The following is a 20,237-nucleotide window of genomic DNA, read 5'->3' on the forward strand; positions in this document are numbered from 1 at the left end:
TTTGACAAATCTAAAGCAATATGCTTCGAGAGTGGTCCAGAAGTAACCGAGACGAATGATCTTCCAGACTAACATTTTGCCATTCATATGAGGACCACAGACACCTGAGTGAACATCTTCTAAGATTTCTGCGACTCTGTCTTTATTGACACGGAGAAGCTGGACTCCGTCAAATGATCTTCGGTAGAGATCTCCTCCACAAATGACATACCTAGATGCCAGTTTCTGCAATGCTTTTTTCTCTTTTAATGAGGCCTCTGGGGGGTGTCCACTGCCAGAGATAAGATTTTTTATATCAAAATACCATGGTTTCCCATCTAGACATCTGGCTACTATCTGAACTATGTGTACATGTGCTGGGATGACATGTCACTTTATTGCCAAACTACGAACCTATACTTATACTGGAATGTCAACCATGGATGCAAGCGTGGCCAAAGCATCGGCGAACCTATTTCTCAATTTAGAGATGTAAGTAAAGCTGATATTGTGGAAACTTTTCATCAGGCTCGTAAGGTAAGTGTGATACGGAATCAACCTATGTTCTTTAGTGAGCCATTTCCCATTTGTTTGACAAATGATCAATAGAGAGTCTTCGTACACATCGAGGTCTTGTACCTCTAATGACAAGGCTGCTTCCAGACCGGCTATGCAAGCTTCGTACTCATCCATATTGTTGGTGCATTCGAATTCTAATTTGATGAAAATTGGTATGTACTCATCCCGAGGTGAGAGAAGAACAATACCAACTCCTCTGCCGCTAGAATTTGACTCTCCGTCAAAGTGCATGGTCCATGTACTATCACTGGGTGCAACTATGTTCGTCATGATTCCTTCATCTGGAAATTCACGGCTCAACTCTGTATCTTCAGTAGGTGCATCAGCTAACTGTTTTATGGCAATTCTGGCTTTGACAGACTTCTGGGTGACATGTGATATCAAATTCTGATAATAACAGCAACCAACGAGCTGTCCTGTCGATCAGAGCTGGTTTTTCGAATAGATACTTCACTGGATCCATTCGAGATATGAGGAAGATTTTCTTTGATAACAAATAGTGACCGAGCCTTTGAGTGGCCCATACTAATGGTAGACTGGTTCTTTCCAATTGAGTATAATTCAGCTCATATTCCAACATCTTCTTACTGAGATAATAAACTTGCATTTCTCTTCTTGTTTCAGGGTCTTCTTGTGCCAACATACATCCGAGAGATGTGTCTGTGTTTGAAAGATATAAGAGGAAGGGTCGACCGGCGACTGCAGGTGTTAACACTGGTGGTGATGACAAACAATCTTTGATCTTCTCACAAGCTTGCTGACATTCGAGGTTCCACTGTTTGGAAGCATTTTTCTTCAAGAGTTTGAAAATTGGTTCGCATGTACTGGTAAGCTGGGTTATGAAACCGCTCAAGTGCTGAACTTTTCCCAAGAATCCTCTAATTTCTTTTTCTGTTTTTGGAGACAGCATCTCCTGAATTGCTTTGACTTTAGCAGGGTCTACCTTGATTCCTCTGTGGCTGACCAGAAACCTAGCAATTTTACAGAGATAACTCTGAAAACGCACTTGTTAGGATTAAGCCGGAGCTTATATTTCGCAATTCTTTCGAAGAATCTCCTCAAAGTTTGTATATGATCTGCTCGAGTTTTGGCATTAACAATCATGTCATCAACGTATACATCTACTTCCTTGTGAATCAAGTCATGTAAGAAGGTAGTTGTAGCCCTTTGATAAGTTGCACCAGCATTCTTGAGACTGAATGGCATCATCCTGTAGCAGTAGGTTCCAAACTGTGTAGTGAAAGCTATTTTGGTCTTGTCTTCTGGAGCCATCTTTATCTGATTATACCCAGAAAAATCATCCATGAAGGAGAGTAAGGCATGATCTGCCATGTTATCAACCAAGATCTCATTGTGAGGCAAATAGAAATCATCCTTTGGACCGGCTTTGTTTAGATCTCTAAAATTAAAACAACACCGTACTCTTCCATCCTTCTTAGGTACTAGAACGATGTTCGCCAACCACTCAGGATATGTGACAACCTCTAGAAAGCCTGCTTTCAACTGATTGATCACTTTGTCTTTGATTTTGAGGACCCATTCAGGTTTCATCCTTTTGAGCTTCTGCTTCTTCGGCTTAGCTTCTGGGAAGAGAGGGATATGGTATTGAACAATTTTCTCACTTAATCCTGGCATATCTTCGTATGACCAGGTGAAGACTTCTTTGAATTCTTTTAACAATTTGATTAATTCCGCATGCTCTTCAGAGGATAAGGTTTTGCTAATCTTTATCTCCTGAAGCAGGGATTCAATGCCTATGCTAATAGTTTCAAACTCATCTTCTAAAGGTTTTGCTCGATGCTCCTCCCCTCGTTTGATTAAATTTTTAATCTCGAGGGAAGTTTCATCTGCATCCTCATCTGAGGAGGGTTGTTCGATGTTATTTAAAGCATTAGTTTAAGAAGAATCGAGAGACAGAGGCAAGTACAGAGAAAGTTCTTTGATTGATCCGTAAGATACATCAAAGGAATGTGGACCCCGATCCTGGAGGACAGGTCCGACGAGGGACGCGAGATCCCCCTGCAATCCTCAAAGATCTCCACAATGTGAAGGAGAGCTCTACTAAGGAACTCTCGAAATGGATGTCACCCTCATAGCATAGCACGAGTGGCAATACAAACTAGATACCTCTTGATCCAAGGATAAATCCCCAAACCAAGATGTACCTAAAATAACTCAGAGTCACCATCCATGGCCAAAAACAAATCCTCTGTGCAATGGATAACCAGAAATATATATGGGTTCGTGCCTGATTACGAATGGAGAAGGTCCGAAGAGCACCCTCAATTCGTCCGAGTGCAAGCACTTGGTCTCTTATGCCATTTTCATTAACTCCAAAGAATTTTGGGCAAAATCATATGAAATGGGAACAAAATATCCCCGGGAAGACGTCTACCTAATCATGCATGACCAGGGGATAAAATAATAAGCACACACAAAATAAAATAAAAGATGTGTCACCTAATGACAACTAGGTTATGAGTGATATGCCTAACTGGTGTCTAAGTTCTGGTGAACAAACACACACATGCTACAGCTAAAGGTATAAGGTATGAGCACAAAAGTAAGAAAACACAATAAAATACACAACAATGACAACACAACAAATCCTAAGACTATAAACGAATTAGCCCGAGCCCTTGGATGGTTTGATGTTCATCCAAAGAAGCCTACGTATCCCCGCCTCCACGAGAATCAAGGCAACATAGTTCTTCGCACCTATTCTAAACTATGATGCACATCTAGACCTCTATCCTAGACTCGACCTAAAAGACCGGACTAGTTATTAAAGCTTCTTATTCGATTATTTAAATTCTAGTGGATTGTGGATTTTAGGACACCCTATATGCCCTAACTAAACGCAGGTTAGCCCTAAGCTAATGCAGGTGGTTCCTACAACCTATGTGTAACTAGGCTGTGTGTCCTAAGGAAAACAATGGGATCACTAGAGCATCCTAGACCTAGTTATTAGTTGGCGATGTGAATCGCCAACTGACCGGACGGAGGCGCTCCTATAACTCTAGGACAAACCCCTAACTCTAAAACAAACATAAACAAGCACACAACAAATCAAAGACAAACTCCTAACTCTAAAACTCTCTATCTAGGACAAACTCCTAACTCTAGAGGAAGATCTTGTTGAAAACAAGGTTTTGAAGAAAAATGGTTAAAGCATTTATTTACAAAGTTTGGCTGGACTTGGGATGAAGATCTCAAGCTGCACTACGTAGCTCGTGGAAGAGGATCAAGCCAACGTAGTTCGAAACGAACTTTCCTAAACTACGCTTCTAAAAGAAACACTCAACACTTTAGATGATTTTGGATTTTTCTGGTTTTCAAATGTTTTATTTTATTTTATTTTTAAGATATTTCAATGTTTTTAATGTTTTTGAAGTTTTTCAAATGCTTTTAGACCTTAAAATGTTTTCACCCTCAAAGAGAACACGCAAGCATAACCACAAACTAGGGCAAAGCCCTAAAGCAAAAGGGGAAACCCCGAACAAGCAACTAGCATCTCAAAGAGACAATCCACAACAAGAAAGTTAGCATCCCAAGAACAGAGAAAACAATCTAAGGCCCCAAGCAGGGAAGGCTCTATATGACTGAGTTAGTCTCTAATGGAAAAACTCATAACTAATAACACTAGGGAGGGAGTAAAAATGAGTCAGAGACTCTCTAATAACACTACCAAGTCAAAGACTCGCTCTAAAAGAGGAGGCCGCTCTAACATGAGGCTAGGTAAGGCTCCTAAAGGGGAAACTCTCTATATGAGACAAAGCTTGTCTCTGAGACACAAATGACGTAAACAAGGGTTCTGATGAGACTGGGCAAGTCTCCTATATACAAAGGAGGAGACCGCTACTTAGACTGAGCAAGTCCTCTAAGGATGGGCTTGGGCTAGCGCCTTCATCGCCCTTGTAAAGAATAACTAGGGGCGAGGCAACTAACAGACCAAGTTGGTCTCTAACTAGTAGGGGGTACCAGTTGAGGCACAACTCAGAGAGAGCAACTAAAATGGAGTTCTATAAATGAGGCAAGGCATGCCTCCTATGGGTAAACTCTCTACTAAAACTGAAATGGTTCTCCTAAGGGGAAACTCTCTACTAGAATTTTTCCAACTTCTGGCTATTCTCTCGGAACTCCGAGAATTTCTCGAAGCTCTGAGAATGGTTCTCGGAACTCCGAGAATGTCGCGACAGCCAAGAAAAGAGCTGTTGGTTTTTGAATTAAAAATTGGTTTTTGATTTTTATAATTCCAAACGGTCATATTTTCATGAGAGGCTATATATACACATTCAAGAGGATTATTTTCCTCTCTTGAATTTTTGGAAAAACCTCCTTAAGCCTTCAAACAACTTGCAACTCATTTGTGCTTAAGAATTTGTTTTTCTCCCCAAACTTGCCTTGCACTTGCAAATCTTTAGAGTTTGGATTTAGGCTTTCACTTGCAACCTATTTTGGAGAAGCATTCAAGGGATTACAACGTGTATCAAGCTTTCAAGAGAAGCCAAGCTATTCTTGGAAGTGTAATCGCCTCGGAGCAGGGCATCGTGGAGGTCTCGCATAGTGGAAATCCTTAAGGACGATCTTAAGAAGAGTGGAGTAGGGCTTTGCCCGAACCACTATATATCGGTGTGTTCTTTCTTTGGCTTGCACTTTCATTCTTGATTTTGGTTTGGCATTTCATTTTGTTTGATCTTATTTGAACTAACCAAAATCTAATCAAGAGAAGAAAAAATCAAATTAGGTTTAATACTTAAAATTAAAAAAAGGGTATAAATTAGTGTTATAATCAATTCACCCCCCTCTTGTTAATTTCAATTGGTATCAGAGCCTCGTCTCTATTTAAAACCCTAACCGGTCTAGAGAAAAGATTCTAAAAATGGCAAACTACCCTCAACACCATGAAGGATACTCAAACACTAGGCCACCCTATTTTGATGGAACCAATTATGGATTTTAGAAAACCAAAATGAAAATATTTTTAACCCAAGATTACCAAATGTGGAGAGCCATTCATAATGGATATACATTACCCACTAGAAATCTAAATGATTGGACCGAAGCCGAACAACAAGCCTCAAACTACAATGCCAAAGCCATGAATTCTCTAATTTGTGCTTTATCACCCGGAGAATTCAATAGAGTGTCAAACTTGAGTTCGGCTAAGGAAATTTGGGACACCTTAGAAGTTACCCATGAGGGAACCAACCAAGTTAAAGAATCTAAAATGAATCATCTATTTAGGCAATATTAACTCTTTCAAATGACACCTGATGAAACTATTGCTGACATGTACACTAGATTCACTAACCTTGTCAATGGTCTAAGGGGACTTGGTAAACAATTTTCAAATAGAGATTTAGTGACCAAAATCCTTAGATCCCTACCTTTATCATGGGAATCCAAAACTTCCGTAATCACCGAAGCCAAGGACATGAACACTTTAAACCTAGATGAACTAATAGGGTCCTTGATAACCCATGAGATGATTTTCAAAACAAAAGCACCCGAAATTGAAAATAAAATTGAAAAAGGAAAAGGTGTTGCTTTTGCTTGCAATGTAGGTGATAATGAAGAGGCAAAGGAAGACATGGAAGATGAAGTAGCCCTCAACAAGAAGGAATATGGGAGGCATGAGAAATAGAAGGATCAATCCTCTATTCAAGAAGAAAGAAGAGCTCGGTGACAGATCATCTCAACCCCGATGCTATGTGTAAGCCCAATGGTTTCCACCTTGGCATTCCTATCTTATTTTGATGATTCCAATACACAAGTGATTTATGATCACTAATGTGTTTGATTGTCTAAGTTGTAGATCACATTGGTGCTAAGACAAGATTGCTTGGATTAAGGCCAAAGAAGCTCTCATTGGACCACATCATGAAGGCCAAAGACATCGAAGTCCAAGATGATTGAAGACTTGAAGAATCGCATTGAAGATCGAAGTCAATTTAGATTGTAAAAGATCCAATCTTAATTTAGATTTTAGAGGCATAATTAAGTTAATCTCACACACCATAAATGTACAAGAGATTGTCCTTGTGGTGTTCCAACACCTTGGAACCCTCATAGCAATCCCAACTTGGTTGAGAGTTGGAAGCCCAAGAAACAGAATTAAAAATCTGCTTGACATAGGCTTCTCGGAGCTTCGAGCTCAGAACTCTGAGACATTCCTCAGAGCTTCGAGAAATAGTCCAGTAGACATTTTCCAACTTCTGTTTGTATTCCCGGAACTCCGAGATTTTTTCTCGGAACTCCGAGAACACTATAACGGTCGGATTTTTAGCCGTTGGGAATTTTCCAAGAATTACAACAATGCCCTTGAACGGTCATATTTGGCTTTTCCTATATATATGGGCATTCCAAACATTCTAATTATCAATCCTAACACTTTTAAACTTTACTTGAACATTCAAAGAGTGAATCAAAGCTTATTTATGCTTCTCATCTTCTAAGATTAGGATTTGGATCATAGGCTAAATTTGTACATCTTCTACTTCTTGTAAACCCTTGTGAGGGATTTTTTTTGTTCTTTCTTTCTTATTAAGAACTTTGTATTGGGCGAGTGTTCGGAGAAGCGTAGCCCACTCTCCGTGGTGAAGATCGCCACCAAGGTTAAAGGCGGTTGGAATTTTGTAATCGGCATTGATCTTCGCCGAAGTTAAGAAGATCACATAGTGAAGCCATCAACGGGTTTGGTTGGTGGAGTGGAGTAGGTCTCGCGTTTTGAGGACCGAACCACTTTAAATCTCAGGTGCACTCTCTCTTGAACTCTAGCTCTTTATTTTGCATTGCACTTTTAGATTTAACTTGTGTGCTTGAATTTCATTGTTGATCTCTTACTTTCAAAATTAGGTTTGAGGTTTTTCAAAAGGTTAAAACTTGCTAGCAACCTAATAATTCTCACTCCTCATTTGTTGCCAATTCGGGACCACCCTTGGATTTTCACTTGGTATCAGAGCCTTGGCTCTTAAAAGATTTTCGTTTTCTTAAAATCTTTGGTAAATTTTTCTTTAAAAATTTTAACAAGGGAAAGATCATTAGATCTTTGGCAACTTTCTATTTTGTGAAATGGCAAATTCAAATGGAACCGGACTTCCGGAGGGCCATTCCACAACTAGACCTCCCTTCTTTGATGGGTCCAACTATGGACATTGGAAGACAAGGATGCGCATCTATCTTCTTTCGATAGATGTGGAACTTTGGCACATTGTTGAAAATGGATACATGTTGCCTTCCAAACTATTTGAAGAATGGAATGTCGTAGAGAAAAGGCATGCAAATTTAAATTACAAAGTTATAAATTCTATGTTTTGCGCCCTATCTACGGAGGAGTTTAATCGAGTAGCTCTTTTTTATTCCGCCAAGGTTATTTGGGATACACTTGCTGTTACCCATGAGGGAACATCACAAGTCAAGGATTCCAAAATAAACTTGTTAAAGAGCAAATATGAAATGTTTAGAATGAGTCAAAATGAAAGCATTTCCAAATGTATACCCGTTTTTCTAAAATTTCTAATGAACTAGCTAATCTTGGTAAATCTTATCCTACTGATGAGCTTGTGAGTAAGTTGCTTAGGTCACTTCCTCCACATTGGGATCCAAAAGTCACCGCCATACAAGAATTAAAGGATCTCAAGGCGCTAACTATGGAAGAGCTCGTAAGATCTCTCATCACCCATGAGATGCTCCTCACTAGCCGACAAGAGGAGAAGAAGCCAAAAGAGAAGGAAAAAGAAAGCCGATCTCTAGCTCTAAAAGTCTCCAAGATAAAAGCAGACTCATCATCCTCAAGTAAGGCGGATAGTGATGAAGAAGAAGCTTTAAAAAAAATTTAAAAGCTTATGGAGAAAGAAACATAAAAATGATAAAAAGAAGAAGAAAGAAGAAAGCGATGTTGAGGGAGTTATAAGATGCTACAATTGCAAGAAGATCGGACACAAAAGACCGGATTGTCCACTTCTCAAGTCATCTTCCTCAAAATACAAGGGAAAGAAGGATTGGAAGAAGCATAAGGCTCTTGCCGCCGGTTGGGATGCGTTAAGCACGTCGGGCAAGAGTTCAAGCGAAGGGGAAGATAAAAAAGATGATCTTTGCCTCATGGCATTCTCCCATGAAGTTGAGGTAAATTCTAACTCCTCTTATTATTCATCAAGTAGTGATAGTGAAAAAATATCTTATGATGAATTATGCTCAACCTTACATTATCAAATTTCTAAAAATAAATTTCAAAAGAAATCTATTTCAAAATTAGAAAATGAACTTAATTTTTTGAGAAATGAATCTTCTTCTAAATCTCAAACTCAATTTGAAAATTTTAAACTTGAGATTGAAACCCTTAAGGGTTGTTTGGATGAAAAATCTTGCCAATTAGCACAATTTCAAGATATGGCAAGCTCTTCCAAATCTTATGAAGATGAATTTAATGATTCTTTAAATCAAATAACACATCTTCATAATGAAAATGAAAGATTAAGATTATGTCTCCATGGATTCCTAAATGGAGATAAAAAAAATTGACATAATCTTAAAGAAAGCTAGTCAAAGACCTAATCATGCACATTATGATAGGACTAGTTTATCTAACCCTCATATTAGATGCTATTATTGTGGAATTAATGGTCATTACCAATTCCAATGTGCATCTAAGATTAGGGATTATGGTGGAACCAAGAAATCTTGGGTTCCCAAAGCCCCCCTATGATTATCTTCATATGTGCTTAGATTAGGGGCTTTGGCTTTAAAATTGAATATCTTTTTCAATGTTAATTAAATATCCCCTCTTATATTGAATAAAAATTCTAAATAGGTGGAGTTCTAGGTTTGTCTTTTTCCTTGAAAAGGGGGAGCTTAAAATTGTAAATTTTATCCCTTTAATTTTTTTTACCCCATCTTTTTGATAGATGCCAAAGGGGGAGAGAATTTAGTATAAGGAAAAATATATGTGCTTTTTATTAGAAAATCTCTTGTGCTTGTCATCATCAAAAGGGGGGAGATTGTAAGCCCAATGGTTTCCACCTTGGCATTTCCATCTTATTTTGATGATTCCAATACACAAGTGATTTATGATCACTAATGTGTTTGATTGTCTAAGTTGTAGATCACATTGATGCTAAGACAAGATTGCTTGGATTAAGGCCAAAGAAGCTCTCATTGGACCATATCATGAAGGCCAAAGACATCGAAGTCCGAGATGATTGAAGACTTGAAGAATCGCATTGAAGATCGAAGTCAATTTAGATTGTAAAAGATCCAATCTTAATTTAGATTTTAGAGGCATAATTAAGTTAATCTCACACACCCTAAATGTATAAGAGATTGTCCTTGTGGTGTTCCAACACCTTGGAACCCTCATAGCAATCCCAACATGGTTGAGAGTTGGAAGCCCAAGAAACATAATTAAAAATCTGCTTGACATAGGCTTCTCGGAACTCCGAGAGAATTCTCGGAGCTCCGAGCTCGGAACTCCGAGACATTCCTTGGAGCTCCGAGAAATGGTCCAGTAGACATTTTCCAACTTCTGTTTGTATTCCCAGAACTCCGAGATTTTTTCTCGGAACTCCGAGAATTTCTCGGAACTTCGAGAAATAATCTCGGAACTCCGAGAACACTATAACGGTCGAATTTTTAGCCGTTGGGAATTTTCCAGAAATTACAACAATGCCCTTGAATGGTCATATTTGGCTTTTCCTATATATATGGGCATTCCAAACATTCTAATTATCAATCCTAACACTCTTAAACTTTACATGAACATTCAAAGAGTGAATCAAAGCTTATTTATGCCTCTCATCTTCTAAGATTAGAATTTGGATCATAGGCTAAATTTGTACATCTTCTACTTCTTGTAAACCCTTGTGAGGGATTTTTTTTTTGTTCTTTCTTTCTTATCAAGAACTTTGTATTGGGCGAGTGTTCGGAGAAGCGTAGCCCACTCTCCGTGGTGAAGATCGCCACCAAGGTTAAAGGCGGTTGGAATTTTGTAATCGGCATTGATCTTCGTCGAAGTTAAGAAGATCACATAGTGAAGCCATCAACGGTTTGGTTTGTGGAGTGGAGTAGGCCTCGCGTTTTGATGACCGGACCACTTTAAATCTCGGGTGCACTCTCTCTTGAACTCTAGCTCTTTATTTTGCATTGCACCTTTAGATTTAACTTGTGTGCTTGAATTTCATTGTTGATCTCTTAATTTCAAAATTAGGTTTGAGGTTTTTCAAAAGGTTAAAACTTGCTAGCAACCTAATAATTCTCACTCCTCATTTGTTGCCAATTCAGGACCACCCTTGGATTTTCACTATGGATGCAAAAAACTTGGACACATTCGCCGGGATTGTCCACTCAAAAATGAGCCTACCTCAAACAATCGTTTCAAGAGAAAAGAAGGCAAGAAAGGAATGACGGCCACATGGGATGAGGACAATGAAAGTGAAGGCGAACCAAATGATGGAGAAGATTGCTTGATAGCAAAGAATGTTTGCTTCATGGCCTCAACAAATGACAATCAAGAGGTAAATACTTTAAATGATGTCATTATTTTAAAAGAAGTTCTTGATTCCTTGCAAAGTGCACATGATGAACTTGAAATAGAACTTGATAAAAATGCATCACTTGAAAATTCTCTTTCTAACATGACAAAAGAATTTGGTTGGTTAAAGAAAGACCATGAATTTTTAGATGATGAAAATAAAAAATATAAAGTTGAAATTCATGATTTAAATGCTACTATCAAAATTTTAAATGAAAATCGACAAGAACTATCTATTGAAAACAACAAGCTAAAGCATGAAAATAGCAAACTATCTCATGAACATGATGAGTTAAAGAAACGCTTTAAAAAATTCGAACATGGTTCACTAAAATTGGATAGGCTTGTTGATATTCAAAGATTGTCACATGATAAAAGTGGACTTGGACATAAACGGAATACTACAATGTCAAATTATAAAAGTAAATTTGTAAAGGCCTCTTCTAGTGGTACTAAAACTTATTTTTATTGTGGTCTAGAAGGACATTATAAAGTTGCTTGCATGTATGCTAAACAAGATAAAATCAAATTGAACTCTAAAGTGAAAATAAATGAACTTAGCAAGATTAGAAAGATTTGGGTGCCTAAAGGATATCACTTGCCTATTCATATGTAGGTATGCCTTAAAAGCCATAACAAGAAGAACACATGGTACCTTGATAGTTGATGCTCTAGACACATGACCGGAGACCTCACTCAATTTGCATCCCTATCACTCAAGGATGGCGGAGATGTTACCTTTGGAGATGATAAGAAAGGAAAAGTCAAAGGAGAAGGCACCATAGGTAACTCTACCTCTCCCATTCATGATATACTTTTTGTTGATGGCTTATCCCATAATCTTATTAGCATTAGTCAATTGTGTGACAATGGGTTTGAAGTAGTCTTCAACCCCGACAAATGCATTGTTAAAAATAAAGATAGATGAAAAAGTACAATTCATAGGTTCTAGAGACAATAACATTTTCACTATTGGGCTAGATGATCTTAGACTACAAAAGGTAACTTGTCTTAATACCATTAGTGAAGATTCTTGGTTATGGCATAGGAGGTTGGGTCATGCCGGAATGGATCTCATTTCAACCCTCTCCTCAAAAGACATTGTTAGAGGATTACCTAAGTTCAAATACACAAAAGATCACATTTCTAGAACTTGTCAATTAGGCAAACAATTGAAGAGCTCATTTGCCCCTAAAAATATGATCTCTACCACTTACCCCTTGCAACTACTTCATATGGATCTTTTTGGACCAATGAAGACAAGTAGCCTAGGTGGAAAGAGGTACGTGTTTGTCATTGTGGATGACTACTCACGATATACTTGGGTCATATTTTTAGCACATAAAGATGAAACCTATGAAAATTTTCTTAAGTTGTGTAATCAAGTCCAAAATGAGAAAGGTATTTCCATATCTTACATTATGAGTGACCATGGAACAGAATTTAAAAATGAACAATTTGACACTTACTGTAATGAACATGGCATCAAACACAATTTTTCAGCACCTAGGACACCTCAACAAAATGAGGTTGTAGAAAGAAAGAACCGAACCCTCCAAGAAATGGCTAGAACTATGTTGCATGAGAATGATCTTCCTAGATATTTTTGGGCGAAGGCGGTTAGCACCGCTTGTTATATCATAAATAGGGTATATATGAGGCCAATTTCTAAGAAAAACACCTTATGAGCTTTGGAAAAACTTGAAACCAAATATAAGCTATTTTATAGTGTTTGGTTGTAAATGCTATATCTTGAACATTAAAGATAACTTACACAAATTTGATAAGAAGTCGGATGATGGCATATTCTTAGGATATTCTACACATAGCAAGGCATATAGAGTATTTAATAGAAGAACCCTAGTTGTAGAAGAGTCCATGCATGTGACATTTGATGAGAGAGAGCCAACACCTCAAGAAATGCCACATGATGAGGATGAACCTATTGAACATCTCTTACCTAAGACAAATGCTCCTCCCCATGCATCTACAAGTAATACATTACCTAGTGAGGAAGTTGAGAATGTAGATGATGACTCATTGCCTAGGGATAGGAGAATATTGGTAGATCATCCTGAATCCTAAATCTTAGGTGATGCCACATCACCGGTACGAACTAGATCATACTATCGTAGTGTGAGTAATAACTGGGCATTCCTATCTGAATTAGAACCTAAGTCCATCAATGAAGCCGAAAAGGATGAATATTGGTTGATGGCTATGCAAGAAGAGTTGAGTCAATTCGAAAGGAACAAGGTGTGGAGGCTAGTGCTTAGGCCTAGTGATCATCCAGTCATTGGCACGAGATAGGTGTATAGAAACAAAATGAATGAAAATAGAATTATTACTAGAAATAAAGCTAGGCTTGTAGCCCAAGGGTACAATCAGGAGGAAGGAATAGACTATGATGAAACATTTGCTCCTGTTGCCCGTATGGAAGCTATTAGGATACTCTTGGCATATGCATCTCATAAAGGATTTAAATTATATCAAATGGATGTCAAAAGTGCCTTCCTAAATGGCTATATCCAAGAGGAAGTATATGTTGAGCAACTTCCAGGTTTTGAAAACTATAAGCATCCAAATCATGTCTTCAGGCTTGATAAAGCTTTATATGGATTAAAGCAAGCTCCTAGAGCTTGGTATGAGAGGCTTTGCACATTCCTAGTGGAAAAAGATTTTGAGATGGAAAAGGTGGATAAAACATTATTTATCAAAAGAGAAAATCAAGATATCCTCCTTGTCCAGATTTATGTGGATGACACCATCTGTGGCTCAACAAATCAAAAAATGTGTGATGAATTTGCAACTCTAATGAAAAATGAATTTGAAATGAGCATGATGGGTAAGTTAACCTACTTCTTAGGACTCCAAATTAAACAATACCAAAATGGAATATTTATAAATTAAGAAAAATATACAAAAGAGTTATTAAAGAAGTATGGCATGGATAGCAGTAAGACATCAAGAATTTCCATGAGTACAACTGCTAAGCTAGAAAATGATGAATTTGGCAAATCTGTGGACCAAAAGATGTATAGGGGTATGATAGGTAGCTTACTCTATTTGACAGCCAGCAGACCAGACATTATGTTTACTGTCTGTCTCTGTGCTCGATTTCAATTGGATCCAAATGAGTCTCACCTATCGGCAGTCAAGAAGATCTTCAAGTACTTAAGAGGAACCCAAAAGTCTGGGACTATGGTATGAAAGATCTACTGCCTTCACTCTCATTGGATATTCAGATGCAGACTTCGCTGGATGTAGAGTGGATAGGAAAAGCACTAGTGGGACTTGTCAATTCTTGGGCAAATCACTTGTTTCTTGGTTTAGCAAGAAACAAAATTCAGTAGCTCTGTCCACAACAGAAGCAGAATATGTGGCTGCTGGAGCTAGCTGTGCACAAGTCCTATGGATGAAAAGCACATTGATGGACTATGAAATTAAAATGGAAAATATTCTCATCCAATGTGACAATACTAGCGCTATAAGCTTGACAAAGAACCCCATACAACACTCTAGAACAAAACATATTGAGATTAGGCACCACTTCATTAGAGATCACTCACAAAAAGGGGATATTTGCTTAAAATATATCAACACTGAGGAACAATTAGCTGATATCTTTACAAAACCCCTTAGTGCTGATAGAATATGTTATATATGAAGTGCCTTAAACATTTGGAGTGCGGAACAAGTCAAGGAAATTGCCAAATAAATACTTTGTGCCTTTCAAAAGCTTATCTATAAAGTATATATATATATATATATATATATATATATATATATATATATATATATATATATCATCCTTGTTTGGTAGTATCTACATGAATGAGATGTCAAACATTAATCTTAAAAATCACTCAATTGGTACTCTTAGCCTTCTTAGTTCTCTAAGATGGAGAGGTACCTTCACCTTAATTAAAATACTTAACAATTTGACAATATGTCTACATCTCAATCATGAGCAGGTATATGTGCATTACTTGGCTATATATTTTATACCATAAGCATTGATTTAGGAGGGGTACCTAACTCAATCTTCATTCACTCTTAAACTGCTATACATTTTAGTTCGCCCTTTCTGTCGATGACAAAAGGGGGACAAGTTTGAAATTGATTATCTATTTAATTGCCTATATGCACCATATGCTTTTAATTGTTATCATTTATCACTGTGCATATATTGAGGGGGAGTTCCTACATTCACTTGCCTATTATGTCACTCCACACACACCTCATAATCAATTTTGTTTGTCATCATAAAAAAGGGGGAGATTGTAAGCTCAAGGGTCTACTCTCCTATCTTGTTTTGATGATTCTAAACATAATTGATTATGTTCTTGAATACTAATCAATTTGCCTTGAAGTGTTGTGTTAAGATAGGGTGATCATTGAAGAAACCAACACACCACATGATCATGCTTGAAAATGTACCATACAAGAGTCAAAGGAGCTAAGTGGAGCTCACATCATCTCTCAAGCAAGCATACACAAGATGGAAGACCAATTGAAGACCAAGGCTAAAGAGAAGTTGAGAGTTACCTAGAATTCAATGTACATCTTTTCTCTTTAGATTTCTAAGTCAAGGCAAAGTGTTTTAATATAGTTTTAAAAAACACTTAAGAACTTAAATGGTTTAGTGAATGGTTATGTGGTGAACCAACATGTTGGGACCCTCATAAACATTCCAAATTATCTTAGGAATTGAGTTCCAAAAGCCCAAAATCAAATAAGCAATAAAAAGATAAAAATCTGCTTATTTTAGGCTTCTCGGAACTCCGAGATTTTTCTCGGAGCTCTGAGCTCGGAACTCCGAGGAAATGGTCCGTAGTATTTGGTCATTTTCTCGGAACTCCGAGAAATTTTCTCGGAGTTCCAAGAAAATGGTCCAGTAGAATTTTTTCAACTTCTGGTCGTTCTCTCGGAACTCCGAGAATTTCTCAGAGCTCCGAGAATGGTTCTCGGAACTCCGAGAACGTCGCGACAGCCAAGAAAAGAGCCGTTGGTTTTTGAATTAAAAATTGGTTTTTGATTTTTATAATTCCAAACGGTCATATTTTCATGAGAGGCTATATATACACATTCAAGAGGATTATTTTCCTCTCTTGAATTTTTGGAAAAACCTCCTTAAGCCTTCAAACAACTTGCAACTCATTTGTGCTTAAGAATTTGTTTTTCTTCCCAAACTTGACTTGCACTTGCAAATCTTTAGAGTTTGGATTTAGGCTTTCACTTGCAACCTATTTTGGAGAAGCCTTCAAGAGACTACAACGTGCATCAAGCTTTCAAGAGAAGCCAAGCTATTCTTCTTGTATTCTTGTAAAGGTGGCTAGGGCATCCTATCTTAATACCCTAGAGAGTATCGCTTAGAACTCGGCGAAGAAGGAGAGTCGGTGTAAAGGTGTCAATGGCATCCTCATTTAATACCCCTTGGAAGTGTAATCGCCTCGGAGCCGGGCATCGTGGAGGTCTCGCATAGTGGAAATCCTTAAATGACAATCTTAAGAAGAGTGGAGTAGGGCTTTGCCCGAACCACTATATATCGGTGTGTTCTTTCTTTGGCTTGCAGTTTTATTCTTGATTTTGGTTTGGCATTTCATTTTGTTTGATCTTATTTGAACTAACCAAACTCTAATCAAGAGAAGAAAAAATAAAATTAGGTTTAATACTTAAAATTAAAAAAGGGTATAAATTAGTGTTATAATCAATTCACCCCCCATCTTGTTAATTTCAAAAACTCTCTATCTAGGACAAACTCCTAACTCTAGAGGAAGATCTTTTTGAAAACAAGGTTTTGAAGAAAAAGAGTTAAAGCATTTATTTACAAAGTTTGGCTGAACTTGGGATGAAGATCCCAAGCTGCACTACGTACCTCGTGGAAGAGGATCAAGCCAACGTAGTTCGAAACGAACTTTCCTAAACTACGCTTCTAAAAGAAACACTCAACACTTTAGATGATTTTGGATTTTTCTGGTTTTCAAATGTTTTTTTTATTTTATTTTTAAGATATTTCAATGTTTTTGATGTTTTTGAAGTTTTTCAAATGCTTTTAGACCTTAAAATGTTTTCACCCTCAAAGGGAACACGCAAGCATAACCACAAACTAGGGCAAAGCCCTAAAGCAAAAGGGGAAACCCCGAACAAGCAACAAGCGTCTCAAAGAGAAAATCCACAACAAGAAACTTCTTGGAACATTGATCGCATCAACATTAGATCTAGGTAATCTGCTCAATCAAATTTTAGAGTCTCTGCACGTCTGTACAGCTTTCTCCACCAAATGTCATCTTCTTCACCTGGCCAGCCTATAGCAAAGAAGATTTGGAACCCAGGAACTCTTTCTCTAGTGATAGGATGTGTGGACCATTATGGGAAACCACAGTAGGGGAAGTCTTCTCCTTCTTTGCAGAAGTGACCGTTGAGGGTCAGCTTGATTTCTGGCAATGACATAACCTCTCCAGTTTCTTTGTACAACCTCCTTTGAGTTATACTTCGATACATTTCTTGTTCTTCCCTGTACGTGTTCTGGTAAACCAGACCAGTTGTACCAACATTGGTAGGAAACTGCAGATCATCGAACTGAGCTACTCCTTGCTGATATCGACCTAGCCCAATTCCTGGGATGTAACCGTTGATCTTAAGGATTGTAGATACAACATGATTGATATCGTATGGGAGTGGAACTAATTCCTTCCTGGCTTGTTACCAGCTGATTGTGGTAGCATCAAGATGAAAACCCTTGAGAAAGACACTGTCTCCTACTGACTTCCCATTAGTATCTGACAGGATGGCGCCTGCTTCTAAGTCTTCATCTGCTCGGATGGTGATAACTTTGTTACTTTCATGAATTTGAACTTTTGATCTAAAGAAGAGGATACAGCTCCAACTTTGTGAAGCCACGGTCGTCCTAACAACAGGTTGAAGGATGACTTGATGTCAAGCACTTGGAACTCAACATCGAAAATCTCTCAACCCATATAAATGATAGTAGATAGACTTCCGACTACATCTTGTTAGGAGTTGTCATAGGCCATGATGCCTTGATCAGATGGGAAGAAATCACTGGGACCAAATCCGTTGGTTGTGGCCGTGCTTAGTGGGCAAATATTTAAGGCAGAACCATTGTCCATGAATACGGCGGGTACCTTCTTCTGATTACATAACACAGTAACAAGGAGGGGCTTTGAGTGATTCTTTCCTTCAGGGGTCAGATCTTGATCTGAAAATGAGAGGGCCGTAGAGGCTCTGACTGCTGCAACCAGATTTGTGAGCTGCTTGGGTGTAGTGTCCTTTGACACTTGGGAACTTTGCAAACTTTTGAGGAGCACTTCTCGATGTTTAAGGGATACCATCAGTAATCCCAAAGTGAGTTGTCTGCCTGAGTCTTGTTGAGCTGCCTGATGATGTTCAGATCTTCCTGATCAACCTCTGTGCTAACAACCTTTCGTTTGATAGTGTCGATTTGCTCGTCTGATCGGAGTTCTGAGGTTTTGTAATTTCTACTACCCCTGGTGAGATGTCCTACCTCTGAAGGTCCAGGATCACTGATTCTGCAATCTTCTAATGAAAGGACAAAATGAGTTCTGTCATTCATAATACGTTCCCAATCCATAGTCGGTAGCTCAGGCAAACTTAGAAGTCATTTATGTGCCACGCTTTTCAAAGACATCTGAAATACCATTTCTAGCTGATTTGAGGGCAGACCTTGTGATCGTAGCATACTTTCAAAGACTGACAGGTGATTACGAGGACAACCGGTTCCATCGTATGTACTGATGTCAGGCCATTTGAAGCTGGCCAGGAGCTGTACATCTGGAACTAAAGAGATGTCATGGGAAGAGAGTCATGATGACCGTTGCACCTTAATAAATTTGAGGTCTTGACTAACCTTGACAAACTTATCTTCCCACTGCTTCGGAATCTGGGCAAAGGGATGGTTCTCATTTGCATACTGCTCTCCTAGGAATGGATACAATGGCTGAGCTGTAGACTGATTAGTAGGTGGGGCTGGTATGGTTTCCTAGATACGAGGAAGAGGTTGCTGAGGTGTACTTGGTACTACAGTAACTTGAGGAGGTGATCTCAATGCGGTGTTCTCTTCTGAGAGTTGGCGGAGGCTTTGAGTGAGTTCAGCTACTGCTTGCTGCAGTTCTTGGATAACCTGGGACTGGTTCGTAGGTTCTGCCATAATGGTAAGAGGAGTTGTAGGACTAGATGGCTCTGAAATTTCTACTGAGTGAGTAGGAACTAAAGAACTAGGTAGTTCTGAGATTTTCACTAAACGAGAATCGGTTCGGTACCAAGTTTTTTCTTTCTTAGGTGCAATAGTTTCGAGTGTATGAACTTTTTACCTGTAGATGGGATTATACACTAGCTTTAGAACTTTTTCATGCAAGGAGAAAGAGTTATACAGACAATTAAGATTTTAAATAAAAATTTTTAGGGAATGATCTTATTTTATCCATATGTCTTATCAACTTTACAATTTGTACAAAAAAGCCTGTGCTAGCCTGACTTTAGACAATATTTTTACAAAAGTTGCATAAAAAAAAAAAAAACTTGATATCTTTTGTATGAAGTAGTCTCTTGATCGGTAGATCAGAGCAGTGACGAAGATAACAGAGAGTTGGTAGAGCTTCTACGTTTTTGAGAAATTTAAAGGCTCAGTATCTGAAGGGATGTGTGAGAGAAGTGATGAGTAGTAATCTAGATGTATCCTATCTTCACGAGGAACATGTATGTTGCGGATATAGATTACCCTGCGATTTTCCCATGCTGAGTATACATTCCTGGCTGTATTTTTACTGAATTCTTCAAGTGGATGGAAGCGAGAGAGGGGTTCCCATGGCCTTTGCTCTCCTCCGAACTGACGCATAATTCGGTGAGGAATGTAGAAGGATGTGTCTTTTAAACCAAGGATGTGAACATATTTGGCTTTGGCGGTGTTCATGGTGACATTATTAGATCCTGGAATTCTACACAATATGTCATCATCGGTACGGGTTCCGAACCAGTTATACCACTCGCATTCACTGTTGAAGGAATGTGTTGTCTCCATGACGCAAAATTCGTAATGCAAGGGATCGTACGATGACGAGGGATTGCTATACAAAGCTTTAAACACAACCAAACATAATGAAGGGTAGGA

The 20,237-nt window shown here is 38.3% G+C and overlaps 1 protein-coding gene across 1 annotated transcript; it reads right to left on the minus strand.

Moving 5' to 3' along the window:
* Positions 1 to 399: 399 nt before the first annotated feature.
* On the minus strand, positions 400 to 18,441 carry LOC143861474 (uncharacterized). Its single transcript, XM_077372402.1, has 5 exons — positions 18,129 to 18,441; positions 17,467 to 17,706; positions 1,565 to 2,417; positions 1,085 to 1,517; positions 400 to 921 (listed from the first exon to the last, which is right to left on the minus strand). The coding sequence occupies exons 1-5, from the start codon at positions 18,439 to 18,441 to the stop codon at positions 400 to 402; spliced, it is 2,361 nt and encodes a 786-aa protein (XP_077228517.1).
* Between the last annotated feature and the right edge of the window lie 1,796 nt (positions 18,442 to 20,237).

This window comes from Tasmannia lanceolata, unplaced genomic scaffold, assembly GCF_043159265.1.
Source record: "Tasmannia lanceolata isolate RefF3 unplaced genomic scaffold, GAP_Taslan_0.1 ptg000037l, whole genome shotgun sequence".
NCBI lineage: Eukaryota > Viridiplantae > Streptophyta > Magnoliopsida > Canellales > Winteraceae > Tasmannia > Tasmannia lanceolata.